Consider the following 13,258-nt stretch of genomic DNA (forward strand, 5'->3'; position numbering starts at 1 on the left):
GGGCCGGCGGCAGAGATCCGCGTGCGGGCGGGCGGAAGTGGCGGTGCGGTGCGGCGGTGCTTCCGGTAGAGCGGGAGGCGTTTGTGCGGCGGCGGGGGAGAGCATAGAGAACCGCAACCATGGTGAGTCTTGCGGGCGCTGCGGGGGGGTCGGGCCGGCTGAGCCGCTGCCCGCGGTAACGCGCGGTATAATGGTGGTTTCTTACAGACGGTGGGAAAGAGCAGCAAGATGCTGCAGCACATCGACTACCGCATGCGGTGCATCCTGCAGGATGGCCGCGTCTTCATCGGCACCTTCAAGGCCTTCGATAAGCACATGAACCTCATCCTCTGCGACTGCGACGAGTTCCGTAAGATCAAGTGAGTGGCAGTGCCGGGTCGGGTGGAGCCCCAGGCGGCTTCGCGCAGCTCCACCCGCGCTGCTGTCGTAGCCCATCACAGCCCGTTAAGCGTGCTGGGGGAAAAAGAGTCGCGGGGATGGTATTCATCATCTGTTTGGGCTTCTCAGCGTTCTTAGCCTGGGTGGTAGGTATGTGTTAATTTATTTTCATAGCAGATTCTCAGCTATGGAACAGTCAGACTGTATCTTTCAGTATTGTAAGAGATTTCTTAACGTTCTTAAGATCCTTACTGTAAGAAAGAAGAGGATGTGGACACTTCAATAGGGCCTCTATGATAGGGTAAGGGGAATGGTTTCAATCTAATAGATGGGAGATTTAGATTGGAGGTAAGGAGGAAAGTTTTTACAATAAGGGTGGTGAGGCAGTGGCACAGAAATGAGGTGGGTGCCCCACCCTGCAGGCACTCGAGTCAGGCTGGGGGGCTGTGAGCACTGATGGAGCTGTGGGTGTCCCTGCACACTGCAGGGGGTTGGAGTTGGTGACCTGTACAGGACCCTACCATTCCATGATTCTGTATTCAGGTGCACATTCAAAGAACAACATGACTTTCTTTGTCTTGTAATGTTTTCTTTCTCTTTTCTCGTTAGACCTAAGAATTCAAAACAGCCGGAACGGGAAGAAAAACGCGTCCTTGGTCTTGTGTTGCTGCGAGGAGAAAACTTGGTGTCTATGACAGTTGAAGGGCCACCTCCGAAAGATGTAAGGAGAATGAGTGCAGAACTAAGGAGAAAAGGAAGTTTGGTAGATGTAGCCTTGGAAGAGATGGCTGTTGTGCCATGTTCTAGGCTTCCAGGTGCTGTTGTGACTGTTGCAGGCACAGCAAATTCCACTGCAGAAAGTTCACCTGTTCACTGCCTCAGATATTGATTGGACAGAAGTGGGGATTCCTAAAACCTGAGGATTTCTGCTTTGATACATTTTTGAGTGTGTGCATGTCTGTTTTCAGACTGGAATTGCCCGTGTGCCTCTTGCTGGAGCTGCTGGAGGACCTGGAGTTGGGAGAGCAGCAGGAAGGGGAGTACCAGCTGGTGCACCCATGCCCCAGGCTCCAGCAGGATTAGCTGGCCCTGTCAGAGGAGTTGGAGGACCATCCCAACAGGTGAGAGGACTTGTATATTCTGGTATATTCTGAAGTTTGATGCAAAAAATTGGCAAAGTGAAAAAAAATAGTAATCTTAACTTCTGGTACCAAGATGCTTGAGCTTTGGGCTTTTGTTGGTGTGGGGTTTTCTTTTTATTTTGATACCAACTCCACCTAGTTACTCTGCATCTCATGCTGAAAGAAAAGTTTTCCTGAATTCAAGTGGTATTCAGGGAATTGTATTACATGGTTGTAGCATTACTTAAAACATAAAGGGGAGACTGGCACAGTTTTTAGAATTAAGAATGTAAGTTTTGGCTATTATATGTTATTAATATAAACCAGTTATATGGTTTTTTATGAGCCTGTTTATGTTGTTTGCAGGTGATGACGCCCCAGGGTCGTGGAACGGTTGCAGCTGCTGCTGCAGCAGCCACTGCTAGCATAGCAGGAGCCCCAACTCAATACACACCAGGACGTGGGGGTCCTCCTCCCCCCATGAGCAGAGGAGCCCCTCCTCCAGGTAGGATTTACTGCAGTGGAACAGCAGGGAGCCTGCATTATGGGGCCAGATGGGCAATGGAGAGCTGGTTTTGAGGATTATATTCTGACATACCATTAGGGCCTTTAGCGTTCAGCTGAATTTATGTACTTGTTTTTTCTCTGGTTTAAGGAATGATGGGACCTCCTCCAGGCATGAGACCACCTATGGGTCCACCAATGGGAATGCCACCTGGCCGAGGCGCTCCTATGGGAATGCCACCACCAGGCATGAGACCACCACCCCCAGGAATGAGAGGTGAGTGGCAGTTATCCTACCTGTATAGAAGCTATAATGTAAAAAAAAAAAAAACAAAAACAAAAACTGACATTTGGAGGGTGGTACACTTCAATGGCTCCCCAGCTATGCTAGTCACCAATGGATTTATCAGTGTTGAAAATGGGGCCCAAGGCCACCTTGTGCACAGGAAAAGATCTCACAGGTTTATTAGCTTTGCTTGCTCTGACCTCTTCAATATTTAACTCTTTTTCTTTATTTCCAGGACCCCCTCCCCCTGGCATGCGTCCACCAAGGCCCTAGGATCCTCTACAACATACCTTAGAACTGTGAGAAGACTAATAAGGAAACATACTGAGGCAGTATCACTTGTTTGAACTTTGCTATGTATATTTTCTATTTACTGCTTGTAAAGTTTGCCCTTTTTAATAAAGTTGGAAAACAATAGAGTTTATCAGTAGTGTACTGATCTCTTCAGGGCTGCACTCATTACATTCTGCTTCTGCGCTTTGGGTGTGAAGGAAGAACATGTTTGAAGCCAGAAGAGTTATTCCCATAGACCCAGGAGCTAGGGTCTATATTGACTCATCCTTTTTAGGAATTGAGGGATACTACAGAAATTTATCAAGTAGCTGATGAAAGATAATTGATATGGAGAGTAAAGAGTAACAAGAGATTAAGGCTGCAGCAAAACTACGGGTTACTAATCAGAATTCTCCCTTTTACTTGGAGTACAGTAAGGACAGTGCTACTTGTATTATTAATAGTAATCACTGAAGCTCTGTATTAAGCTGCTGGTTTTTTAGCTTGCAATAAGCCAACGTGATGTTTATATATAAGTGCAATGCTCCTAGTAACAAATATTGGTATTCTGGTCTTGCCTTATGGCTGCTTTCTGTTCAGTTGGTTAGGAGGGACCAGTATCCTTTCAGAGGATCAGATTACCCCTTGGAAGGGCATCTAGGGTACTCTATTTAGAAACAGATTCTCACGTCTGTAAGTCCTTCCAATCACATTAAGTAACAAATCAGAAGCACAAGAACTAATTTTTTTTTTAATAGAAAATTTATTATATTGGCTGAAAATATTTTCACATAGTGTTCAACCAGCTATAAATGAACAATCCAAAGCTATTCTGAGACCTGATGAAAATCTATTCAGCTCCTCCCCATGTGAAGAAATCCAGGCCCTGGAGAAAAGTCTGAAGTGTCCAGATAGCCCGGATTCCCCACTTGTAAAACAATTCTTACTTCCTCTTGTACCTGAAAGAGATGATCCTTGAAATCACACTGCACCAGCCTACCTTAGTGATAAATAAGGAGCAGCACAGTGCTTTTACTAGGCAATGCTCTCTCATGCTAAAATGCAGACGTATGCTACCACACAGACACTCTCTTTGATTTCTCCCAGACCCTGCAGCACCAGATTAAACTTCTGTAGAAGCATCAGATGTCTTAGAAAGGGCCTTTCAACCATTACAGTAAAAGGAAATCAAGAAAAACTTGAAATAGAAACTATACCTGGACTTGGATTTAAAGTTTCCTCCTTTCCTACGTTGGGCCATACCCAAGCGTTTCCGATCCTCAAACGATGGACTGTTACAGAGAGAAAAACAAGGAAATGTCACTTGTACTTATAGAAAGACACCCTGCTCTGCTATGCCCATAAAATAACTGGAATGGATCCTTTTACCCAGTACCCTGAAAACTACTGCTGAGAAAAGTTCAGACACTATGGAAGGTCTATGCCAACATTGCTGCTCAGCCATTACCCTGCACGATACTGCTTCAGAGCCTTCCTGCTTGTGTTGGTAAGCTCTTCATCAAACACAGACACCTTTTTCTTCCGCTTGGGGCCTAACACAAGGAGACAATACAATAGTCAGAACATTAGATGTAATGAGAAGGTCAGAGCATCATCTTGTTTACTAAAGCCCAGTATTTGTGACCACACCAATTAGCATCACCATCAGGAAAAGCAATGACTCTCCCCTTTGCAACTGTGTGCCCTGGCCAGCACCAGCGGCCTTTCCTTCTGATTTGGTGCTCCCCACTACACAACTTAGTTCATTTCACCCCTATGCAACAAAGCAATTGACATAAGGTTTATCAGCTGTGGAATAGAACTGCTTTCTCCACCTTTTGGTGCTGCTGCTGGTTCCTCTTCTGGCAAAGCTCGGGCCCGCTTCAGTCGCCGATTTCTTTTTGCCAGCCGCTCAGCATACATTTGAGATTTCAAGATTTCAAACTGCGACCTCTCCTCTGGCTGGAAAGTGTAAAAATGTACATTTACAGCAATGAGAGGTTTTGCTGAGGAAAAAACAAAGAAAATCTACTCCAGGGTCCCATTTACCCATAATTATACTCACTGTCATTTGGACTTTTCTCTGTGTGTCCTGCATAAATTTCTTCCTTTTTTTTTTGCCTCGTAATGCTAGGTCAAACTCCTGCAGTGCTTTAGCCACTGGAGAAAGACAGAGAAAAGCATGGAATAAAGACCTCTCAAAGGATAGAGCACATTCTACTTGCAGCTACAGAATTTAGCATGCCCAGCACTGCTACAACTCACGTTTTTCTTTCTTCCTCTCCTCACGGGTCTGGAACCAGCTCCGCTCCACACCCTTGGCTGCAGTCTCCTGTTTTCCTTCCTCCAACTGCTTCTTTGCCTTATTGATCTGAAACAAGTCAGACAAGATGTATGAGCTCATGGTTGCCAAGGAATATCTACCAATTTCCCTTCTAAATTATGCAGGTTAAGCACGCTAGGGTCATCTTCTCATTTTGCATTACAGACTCCAGGTCAACATCCTACAGAAAACCTACCTGGGCCTCTGACTGCTGCATTTCACGTTCCTCACGCTCCAGGCACAGAACTGCATACACATCTTTCTCCAGATTCTCAATCTTTTCTCGGAATTTCAGTATGACATCTGAAAAAGATCCAGCCTGAATTATATCAGACAGCCAATTCAATGTCCACTTTTACTGTTTAGCATCTCGAGTCTCTTCTCTGTACAGCAACGTTCCTTGCCTGTGGCTCTCTTTTTTAATCTCTGTGCCTACCTTGAGGGAGAATTCTGGCTTTCACTGGTGTTTTGGCAGACTTCACAATCTCCTTCAGCATCTTCCGCTCTTCCTCACCCACGAGTGAAACTGAACGACCAGCCCTACCTGCTCTTGCTGTTCGACCCACTCGATGAACGTAGTGTTTGGTGGTGTTGGGCATGGTAAAATTGATCACCTATTAAATGAAGTGTTAGTAGGGAAATTACACTGAAGGACTTGTTAAAAAGATCAGCGTTGCAAACACTCACTGTTTTAACACCTTCTATGTCAAGTCCTCGCGCAGCCACATCTGTAGCTACCAGAATATCAATCTGCTCATCCTTAAAACGCCTGAACAAAAACAGCAAATATATTAGCTATGAATACAGAGATTCACTTTTTCTCTAAAACTTCCAGCTTTTAGCTACTTTGTTCCTTCCCACGATGGCCCAGTAAGCCCAGTAATACCTGAGTGCTTCCAGTCGCTGTGCCTGGGAGAGGTTCCCATGAAGCTCCCCAACCCGCAGACCCATCAACCCAAGCAGGATGTGCATACGATGAGCTTGCTTCTTTGTCTGGGTGAAAAGCATCACATGATCTGGGAAGGTCCGTGTCAGTAGAGCTGCAAGAAAGTCCTCTCAGCAGCCTGCTTCACAGTCACCCACCGATTCCATCTTTTCCTTGGTCATTGCTCACCTGACACAATGGCCTCACGGTCTCCCTCTCGGTTGGGTCTGATCCGGATGAATTCCTGCCTCAGGAAAGGGGCAACATCTGTGTTGCTGTTCACAAAAATTCGGGTGGGATTCTTCAGGGAAACAGAAGCCAAATCTTTCACCTATCAGAAAACATTGAAGAAAAAAGTTCAACACTTTCTGGTGAAAGATTTAATAGACAGCCATCTATTCAACCATCTGCCTGAGCATGTTTCCCAGCAGCCTGTTTTACCTCCTCTGTCATTGTGGCAGAGAAAAGCATTGTCTGCCGGTGCTTGGAACATAACCTGATTATTTCCTTCATCTGTTCCTCAAAGTACTCATCCAGCATCCTACACAAGAGAAACACAGCGAGATCATACAACTTTATCTAGTGCTAGTTAAGAACCATTACGTAAGGCAGGGTCACAAAGATTGCCCTACATCCTGGGAAAAGGAGAAGAGGAAGCTGCCATCACATTTTCCACCACTGTTCTGTCTAGCCTACCTGTCCGCTTCATCCAAAATAAGCACTTCCACACTGCTCAGGTGGAAAGAGGGACAGTTGTGGAGATGATCAATTAGTCGCCCAGGAGTTGCAATAAGAATGTCCGGCCCAGAGCGCAGAGCTGCTTCCTGAGTCTTCACATCTAGGCCACCTGAAAGAGAGCAAACAGACTGCTGAGTCTGTGAGCAGGATCTACACAGTTCATCTTCCCAAATACCCTGAGAAATGGGAAAATAGCACAGATTCATTACACATTCACAACTGGAAGTGCCCTCACCTTTTCTTTTTATGGAAAACAACAAAACCAACAACCAAAAAACCTGCATAGCATTGGAAAGTGAGATTTTGAACTCTAGCACACCTTCTAGAAGCACGTTTGCAACAACCGCAGTGTCCAGTTTTAGAGCACAGCATTTCCAGTTTGACACAGCAGTTTGTAGTGATCTGTGCAATCCATGTATGCAACTTCATACTCACCTACAGCAAGGCAAGTTGTGACACTGCTGAACTGTGCCAGCTGTTTTGTGACAGAATGCACCTGAATACCCAGTTCTCGTGTTGGCACAAGAACCAGTACCCTCGTTATTGGGGCCTGACGAGGTTTGTAAATCAGGCGCTCAAGCACAGGCAAGATGAAGGCAGCTGTTTTGCCTACAGAAGAAAAATTAAGAAGAATTACCAGGAGTTACTGCAAATACTCTGAATTCTCCACGTCCCACGGCTCAAGCCCTCACCTGTACCAGTAGCAGCACAAGCACAAATATCCTTCCCCAGAAGACCCACTGGGATACAAGCCTTCTGAATTGGAGTTGGCTGCTTGAAACCAAGAGCTGTGATTGCCTTCAAAGCAGACAAAACAGTTCAGTGCTGTCTCTATTCACTTCTATTGAGGCTACATCTGGAACACTTTCTCCACTCAATATGGCTCAATAACAGCCATAAAAGTGGTAAAGGACTGGACCAGGAAAGGTTTGAGAGCTTACTATCATACCACACCGCACCTCATTTCCTTTTCAGAGAGGTTGCAAAGAGAGAAGCAGTGCAACGGCTTTGAGTGGCGGAAAGAGACTGTCCAACATTCTTTATAGCAATACATATAATAACTAAACTAGATAAATACCTTAAGCAAAGGTCGGGAAAGATTCATGTCCTGGAATGACAAGCTATCATCGTATTGAGAAGCATCTTCAAAAAAGCATTCTGCTTCCTAGAAACAGCAACAAAAGCAAAACAAGAAAACCACACTCAGCAACACAGCATGCAGTCACAGGGCTCTGGTTTGCTCTGTGACCTACAGTTCATTATGCTCTTCCAGAAGTTATACTGACTGGACAACGATCTGGTGCCATTCTCTCTATCACTTACTTTTTGTCCTCCTTTTTTCGATCTCTTCCTTTCCTTCACTTTAATTGTATCTGCAAAGAATTACAATAGGAATTTTAGTACAACTAAACATATAACAACACATTCTGTGTGCTCTCATTTGGTACTTCTTGCTTATAAGAAGTTATTGATGAAAAAGCCTCAGAAATATAGGCAAGAGTGGAGTAAAACACCAAGCAAACCTCCTCATTCAAGAACCACCCCAACAGAAGTACCAGAGCTACCATTCAAAATGAGCTTGACTGATCACAGAGATCTGCAGATCTCACAAAGTGAGAAATTCTTGCTCATCCCCACCAAGACTTCATTAAAGATTGTTCTCCAGCAGATCAGTGGCCTGTCCATGTTTGCTCTACGTACCTGCTTTTGTGAAGATAGTTTCATCATCCAATGAGTACTGGGACTCGTTGTCCTCTTCTTCCTCTCTACCAAAGTCCTCACATTCCCTCTTTTCGGACTGATTATCCTCAGTTCCTGCATCGCCATCTTTCACTTTTGCTTGCTTAGCTTCTTTTTCCTGGGCAGAAGAATAAAACAAGCCAAGTGGATAAAGTGAAACGGGCAAAGAAATGGAATGGATGATGTGAAATGGGTAAAGAAGGAAACTTTACTCCTTTGCGAGCTTTTTTGCTTTGTTACGAGCCCACTCACACCCACAGCTTCAACGTAAGCGTTAACAGTTCTGCATACAACAAGGCCAGCAGGTGTGGCTGCAAACTGACAGCTGCAGCTCCAGCACCGCGTTCAGAGAGACCAAACTCATTCCAGACCGCACCGCAATGTGGAAGAAGCCCGACCTGAATCTTCCTTTTCTGCCTCACTTTCTCAATCTTCTCATCCAGCGTGGTAGCCGATCTCTAAGCAGGAAAATAAAGGCGAGGAGATGAGAGGAGACCGGGACAGCAGGCGGCGATCCGCCCCCGGCCGCAGGGCTCACCTTGCCGCGGAGCTGCCGCAGCGCTGCCGCCCAGGCGCCCTCCCCGCCGGCCTCCACCTCGCCGAACACGAAGGCGGAGCTGAAGTCCCCTCCTGCCGCTCCCCGCCGTCCGGAGCCCGGCGCCGGCCGCACCTCCTGCAACGACACCCGTGAGCGACCGAGCCGAACCGAACCGGCCTCACATCATCCAACCCAAAGTGAACCGGCCCGGCCTCACCTCTTCATCCTCAGAATCTCCCGACTCGGGCTCCTCGGGCCCCGCGTCCCCCTCCGCGATGGTGCCCACCAGCCCCAGGCTGCGCAGCATGCCCGCCCCTCCCAGGGATCCCGCAGCACCGCGTGGCCGCGCAGCAGCGCCTGCGCAGTGGGGCGGCACGGGGCGCAGAGAGCGGCGGCTCCGCCCCGGGAAAGGGAAACTGAAAGCGGCGGCGCTGGGAGGTTTGGGGGCTGTCGTTCCTACGGCACGTATGTGCTATTTGCAATTCGTGGGCTCGGCGGAACGATCTGGGATTTTTCAGTGGCTTTCTCTCAATCCCCCAAATAGGTGGATTTTCCCCTTTGGGGGACAAATAGATTTGGAAAAGTGGCATTGATACCCAATAGTCATCTTAATTTACGGCTCAATTTTGTGCACGATTACTTTCGTAGAGGATTGAAATTCAGTGTTATGTGCTCGAATGCTTTGTTCATTCTCAGAGTGATGCCGTGCAGGCATGCAAGCCTTCCTGGCTGATAGGAGCAGCAGCACAGCGAGGATGGGTTTGGGGATGTAAGTGAGGCATGAGGCACAAAACACCTGGAGATGTAATGGAGCCCAATTTGTGTTCCTTCATTTGCTCCTGCAGAAGGGGACTCTCAGCTAACTAGAACTCAGCTAACTAGAACTGCCTTCCCTGGCATAACCCTCTCAGATGGGCAACGATGAAGATCTTTTCTTATTGGATCGGTCCTTTTGGGAAACTTCTTTTGCCACTGTCTACATCCCAAAGCAATGATTGGCCAGCGATAGCTGCATTTACATCTATGAAACAAAAATAATTTTAAAAAGTGATAAAACCAAAGTGGAAGGAGCTGCTGTTTGCATAGCAGCATGCCTGGCAATACCAGTTCACCCAATAGCAGCACTCCAGAGGTCCTAAGAACATCATCAGTGTCAGAAGCAATTCTCAGTTGCATTAGCATCCAATTATTTCCCAACCTGCTGTGGTTTATGATTGATACGATTGTGTTCATAAAGAGCTGCTTACCACTCCATTGGTAATTGTTCTTCTCTCTCTTGATATTTGATGGCAGCCCAGCGCAGAATCACACACAGAATCACAGAATCACCCGGGTTGGAAGGGACCTCAAGGATCATGTAGTTCCAACCCCCCTGCCTAGCAGGGCCACCAAACATACACATTCAGATCAGGTTGCCCAGGACCCCGTCCAACCTGGCCTTGAACACGCCCAAGGACGGGGCATCCACAACCTCCCTGGGCAGCCCGTTCCAGGGCCTAACCACTCTCCTAGTAAAGAACTTCCCCCTAACATCCAACCCAAATCTTCCCTCCTTCAACTTGGATCCAGCAGATCATTTCATCAAACATTCTTCTTCTTAAAAAGGTGTTGAAGGCTAAGGAGAGCAATTGGCAGTATGTAGCAGTAAGTTAAAGGTGTTGAAGAAAGCAAGGAAGGATACAGCATGAGAGGGAAAAAAAGATATCTTTGCAGTTGTACAATACACTTTATGGATATACTGATAGGCTCTTTGTGTCATCGGTTCAGTCTCTGCAGCCACCACACAGCCTCCTTCTTAAAAGTAAACTCCAGGTCTGAAAGGAGCTTTCTGATTTAAACTACTTCTGTAAGTTGTAGTCGGCTCTTATCCGATCAAACAGATTAGACAGATCATTTTACAGTGGGTTGAGGTGATAGGCTCCCAATTTATTCTCACTTAAATGGTAAACATTTTACTTTTAAATATGAATACATTTAAAACACCGAATCAAATCCCTTTTAATTGACAGAATTTCAACTTCACTTCTACAGCTTGCTGCCAACACACGGATTACTTGTGTCGCAGGTGTGATGGCCTCTGAGGAAGGCGCTGATCTCTCGCTCAGTCGATGCAGGCTGAAGCCCGAATATTTTGATTCCTGTGCCCGTTTTAAACCCGGGGCAGCATCCTGACCGAGGAACCACTAGAGGGCAACGCGTGACCGTGCCTCGTCTGAAGCGGGGCGCAGCGGCCAAACGGAAAATGAGGCACGAAGTTAAATAGGAAAGCTTTTACACGATATTTCCAAAGAGTTCTCTTTAGTTTTGAACCGAGTATGTTAGGCCGAGATTTTAGCATCCCCGGCATTTCATTTTGCGCATCAGTTTCTCCGTGTGAGCAATTCGTACATCAACATTCACTTCTTGCCATGTGAGGATGTTTACAGCCATCTGAAGTGCAGCCTGGAAAAGACCGGGGCTGCGATGAAGGTTTTCCCCTTAAGACCAAGAAAGAACTCTTTGGTCCACGGTGTTGTGTTGAACAGACGTGCCTTGCTTCCCACTTAACACCAGTCAATTTTCTTGACTCGTGAGAGAACTATTTGTCAGCATTCCTCCTTCTCTTTTTACCTATAAAGCAACTGTTCCATTCTGTTCTCTGATGCACAGGGAATTTTCCTTCTATAAACCCTTTAATGGAGCGATGTCTTCTGGCTTCTTCCATAAGATTTCCCTACTCAGCTGGTGGTCTGTTCACAGTTCTCATCTCCTGCTTGTCTTAAGACAGAATTCTCACAGTGTAAAACTTTCTGTTTGAAGTGGGATGGCAGCATTCCTTTTTAATGTCTCTTCTCTCTGTCCCAACACGGCTTGCCTCTGGCTGGAGTTCTTACATGTCTGCAGGGAAACTACTAATCCACTTTGAAAGAGAGTGGATATTGTATTATACAGACATCTCAAGTCTTTTGTTCCCAAATAAGTTTAATTTCTATTATCATTCTTGGGGGGGGGGGGGGAGGAAGTCTTATGTTTAGCTGTCATAAGAAACTGTAAATAAAAATTCATATTGAGATTAACAGTGAAGTTCTTGATTCTTTCTGAATGTCACAGGATTTTGGGGGTAATTTGGGAATTAATAGTAGGATTTTTTTCCCCTTTAGAAAAGAGAGATGAGAAAAGTCAGTAACAATTTTTCTAGAGCTTTAAATGTAGCGAAATGACAGCAAGCCCTGAAGAATTTCCTAACTGGGTATTTAGCCTTGGTCTAGTCGCCTAACTATGGTTATATATTTGTAATGTGATTCTACTTCCTTTTAACCCAGTCTGAGACAGTTTCACAGCATGCTTTATCAAAAGCATCTAATTTTTCATACATCTTCTGGAATAACTAAGCTTCCTAGATGTTTCCTATTTGATTGAGAGCCACTTTTCGTGTCAAAGAAAGCTGTATATATCTAATCCTTCAAGATGAGCGTTCCAGCTACTTCTTCCAAGTAGGCACTGATTTATCTGGTTTGCCATAGTAATTTTGCCTTGGAGGAATTAAAAAACAATGCATCAACACTGTTGGTCAATTGCAAAACTGCAGCAATTTGCATTGGCTGATAATCTGTTTCCAAAAGGTGTTGTATGAATCTGCGCTTTCACTCTTGGAATAGTAAAGGCAATAGCAATGTCATTTTTCCACTTTTGAATGTATTTTGCATTCTGCAACGCAGAAGGCAGTTCCCAGTGTTTCATAATGATGGGAAGTTGTGTCCTGCAGGTGTTATCAAACACAGTTAACCTCAGTGAAGTACCTCCAGTGTGCTGTTACTGGTGTGACTGGTTTGTGCTGCGGGTGATGGAGAAGAGTTCCTGATAAGGAAGCCTGCAGGCAATAGGGGTAGAAGACCAATGTCAACAGCTCCTTAACTAGCTGACAGGTCTTTATGCCCAGTGTGCTGCTTCTTGTGCTTTAATGACTAGTCCTCACCTGCTACTTTTCCTTTTGACAACCAAGTATGTTTAAAGGCAATTCAAATTGTGGAAAGTGACCAATATACTTCAGCTGCAAGCTGGTAGACTTTTCTTCATGTTTCAAGAGACTGTTTATTCCTAATAGGTGAATCATGTGAGTTAGAGAATATGGACCCTTTCTGCAAGAATACTGATTGTGTAAGAAATATTTTGACACATTCCCTCTTTTTTAGGGAGTATCCAAAAGAAACAAAGCACCAACTCAATACAAAAACCCAAAGATGGAAAAGTCCAGGTTAATCAGAATGTCTTAAAAACATTGGAAACACAAATCTGTGTGAAGAGTGTGTGAACACTTGGCAAGCACTGCGAGCTTTTGATACGAGGAACATGTTAATGCCTGAGGATTTGATATTGGCTTCAAGAATGTCTCAGTCATCAGTTCTGGATATTGAACCCTGCTCTTTAAGACTTATTTCTATTGTACACAGTC

The 13,258-nt window shown here is 45.5% G+C and overlaps 2 protein-coding genes across 2 annotated transcripts; one reads left to right on the plus strand and one right to left on the minus strand.

Annotated features, from left to right (window-relative positions):
* The first annotated feature begins 16 nt into the window (after positions 1–16).
* SNRPB (small nuclear ribonucleoprotein polypeptides B and B1) lies at positions 17–2,706 on the plus strand. The gene is made up of 7 exons (XM_042884906.1): positions 17–122; positions 208–359; positions 988–1,099; positions 1,347–1,499; positions 1,866–2,004; positions 2,155–2,280; positions 2,525–2,706. The coding sequence occupies exons 1-7, from the start codon at positions 120–122 to the stop codon at positions 2,560–2,562; spliced, it is 723 nt and encodes a 240-aa protein (XP_042740840.1). The 5' UTR covers positions 17–119; the 3' UTR covers positions 2,563–2,706.
* Positions 2,707–3,325: 619 nt separating this feature from the next.
* Positions 3,326–9,143, minus strand: DDX27 (DEAD-box helicase 27). Its single transcript, XM_042884913.1, has 21 exons — positions 9,044–9,143; positions 8,827–8,961; positions 8,687–8,746; positions 8,250–8,406; positions 7,872–7,921; positions 7,627–7,713; positions 7,241–7,346; positions 6,984–7,157; positions 6,507–6,657; positions 6,252–6,351; positions 6,000–6,141; positions 5,772–5,925; positions 5,573–5,654; positions 5,322–5,499; positions 5,082–5,188; positions 4,828–4,933; positions 4,628–4,722; positions 4,398–4,524; positions 4,031–4,115; positions 3,780–3,854; positions 3,326–3,521 (listed from the first exon to the last, which is right to left on the minus strand). The coding sequence occupies exons 1-21, from the start codon at positions 9,131–9,133 to the stop codon at positions 3,506–3,508; spliced, it is 2,277 nt and encodes a 758-aa protein (XP_042740847.1). The 5' UTR covers positions 9,134–9,143; the 3' UTR covers positions 3,326–3,505.
* Between the last annotated feature and the right edge of the window lie 4,115 nt (positions 9,144–13,258).

This window comes from Lagopus leucura, unplaced genomic scaffold (assembly GCF_019238085.1).
Source record: "Lagopus leucura isolate 7727_CA_CO unplaced genomic scaffold, USGS_WTPT01 Super-Scaffold_100047, whole genome shotgun sequence".
NCBI lineage: Eukaryota > Metazoa > Chordata > Aves > Galliformes > Phasianidae > Lagopus > Lagopus leucura.

Coding starts and splice junctions, on each gene's coding strand:
- DDX27 (XM_042884913.1), bottom strand. CDS start 9,133: ATGCTGCGCAGCCTGGGGCTGGTGGGCACCATCGCGGAGGGGGACGCG. Junction 8,407..8,686: donor GGCAGAAAAGGAAGATTCAG/GTCGGGCTTCTT, acceptor TCTTCTGCCCAG/GAAAAAGAAGCTAAGCAAGC. Junction 4,723..4,827: donor GGAGAGGAAGAAAGAAAAAC/GTGAGTTGTAGC, acceptor GTCTTTCTCCAG/TGGCTAAAGCACTGCAGGAG.
- SNRPB (XM_042884906.1), top strand. Junction 1,500..1,865: donor TTGGAGGACCATCCCAACAG/GTGAGAGGACTT, acceptor TGTTGTTTGCAG/GTGATGACGCCCCAGGGTCG. Junction 2,281..2,524: donor ACCACCCCCAGGAATGAGAG/GTGAGTGGCAGT, acceptor CTTTATTTCCAG/GACCCCCTCCCCCTGGCATG.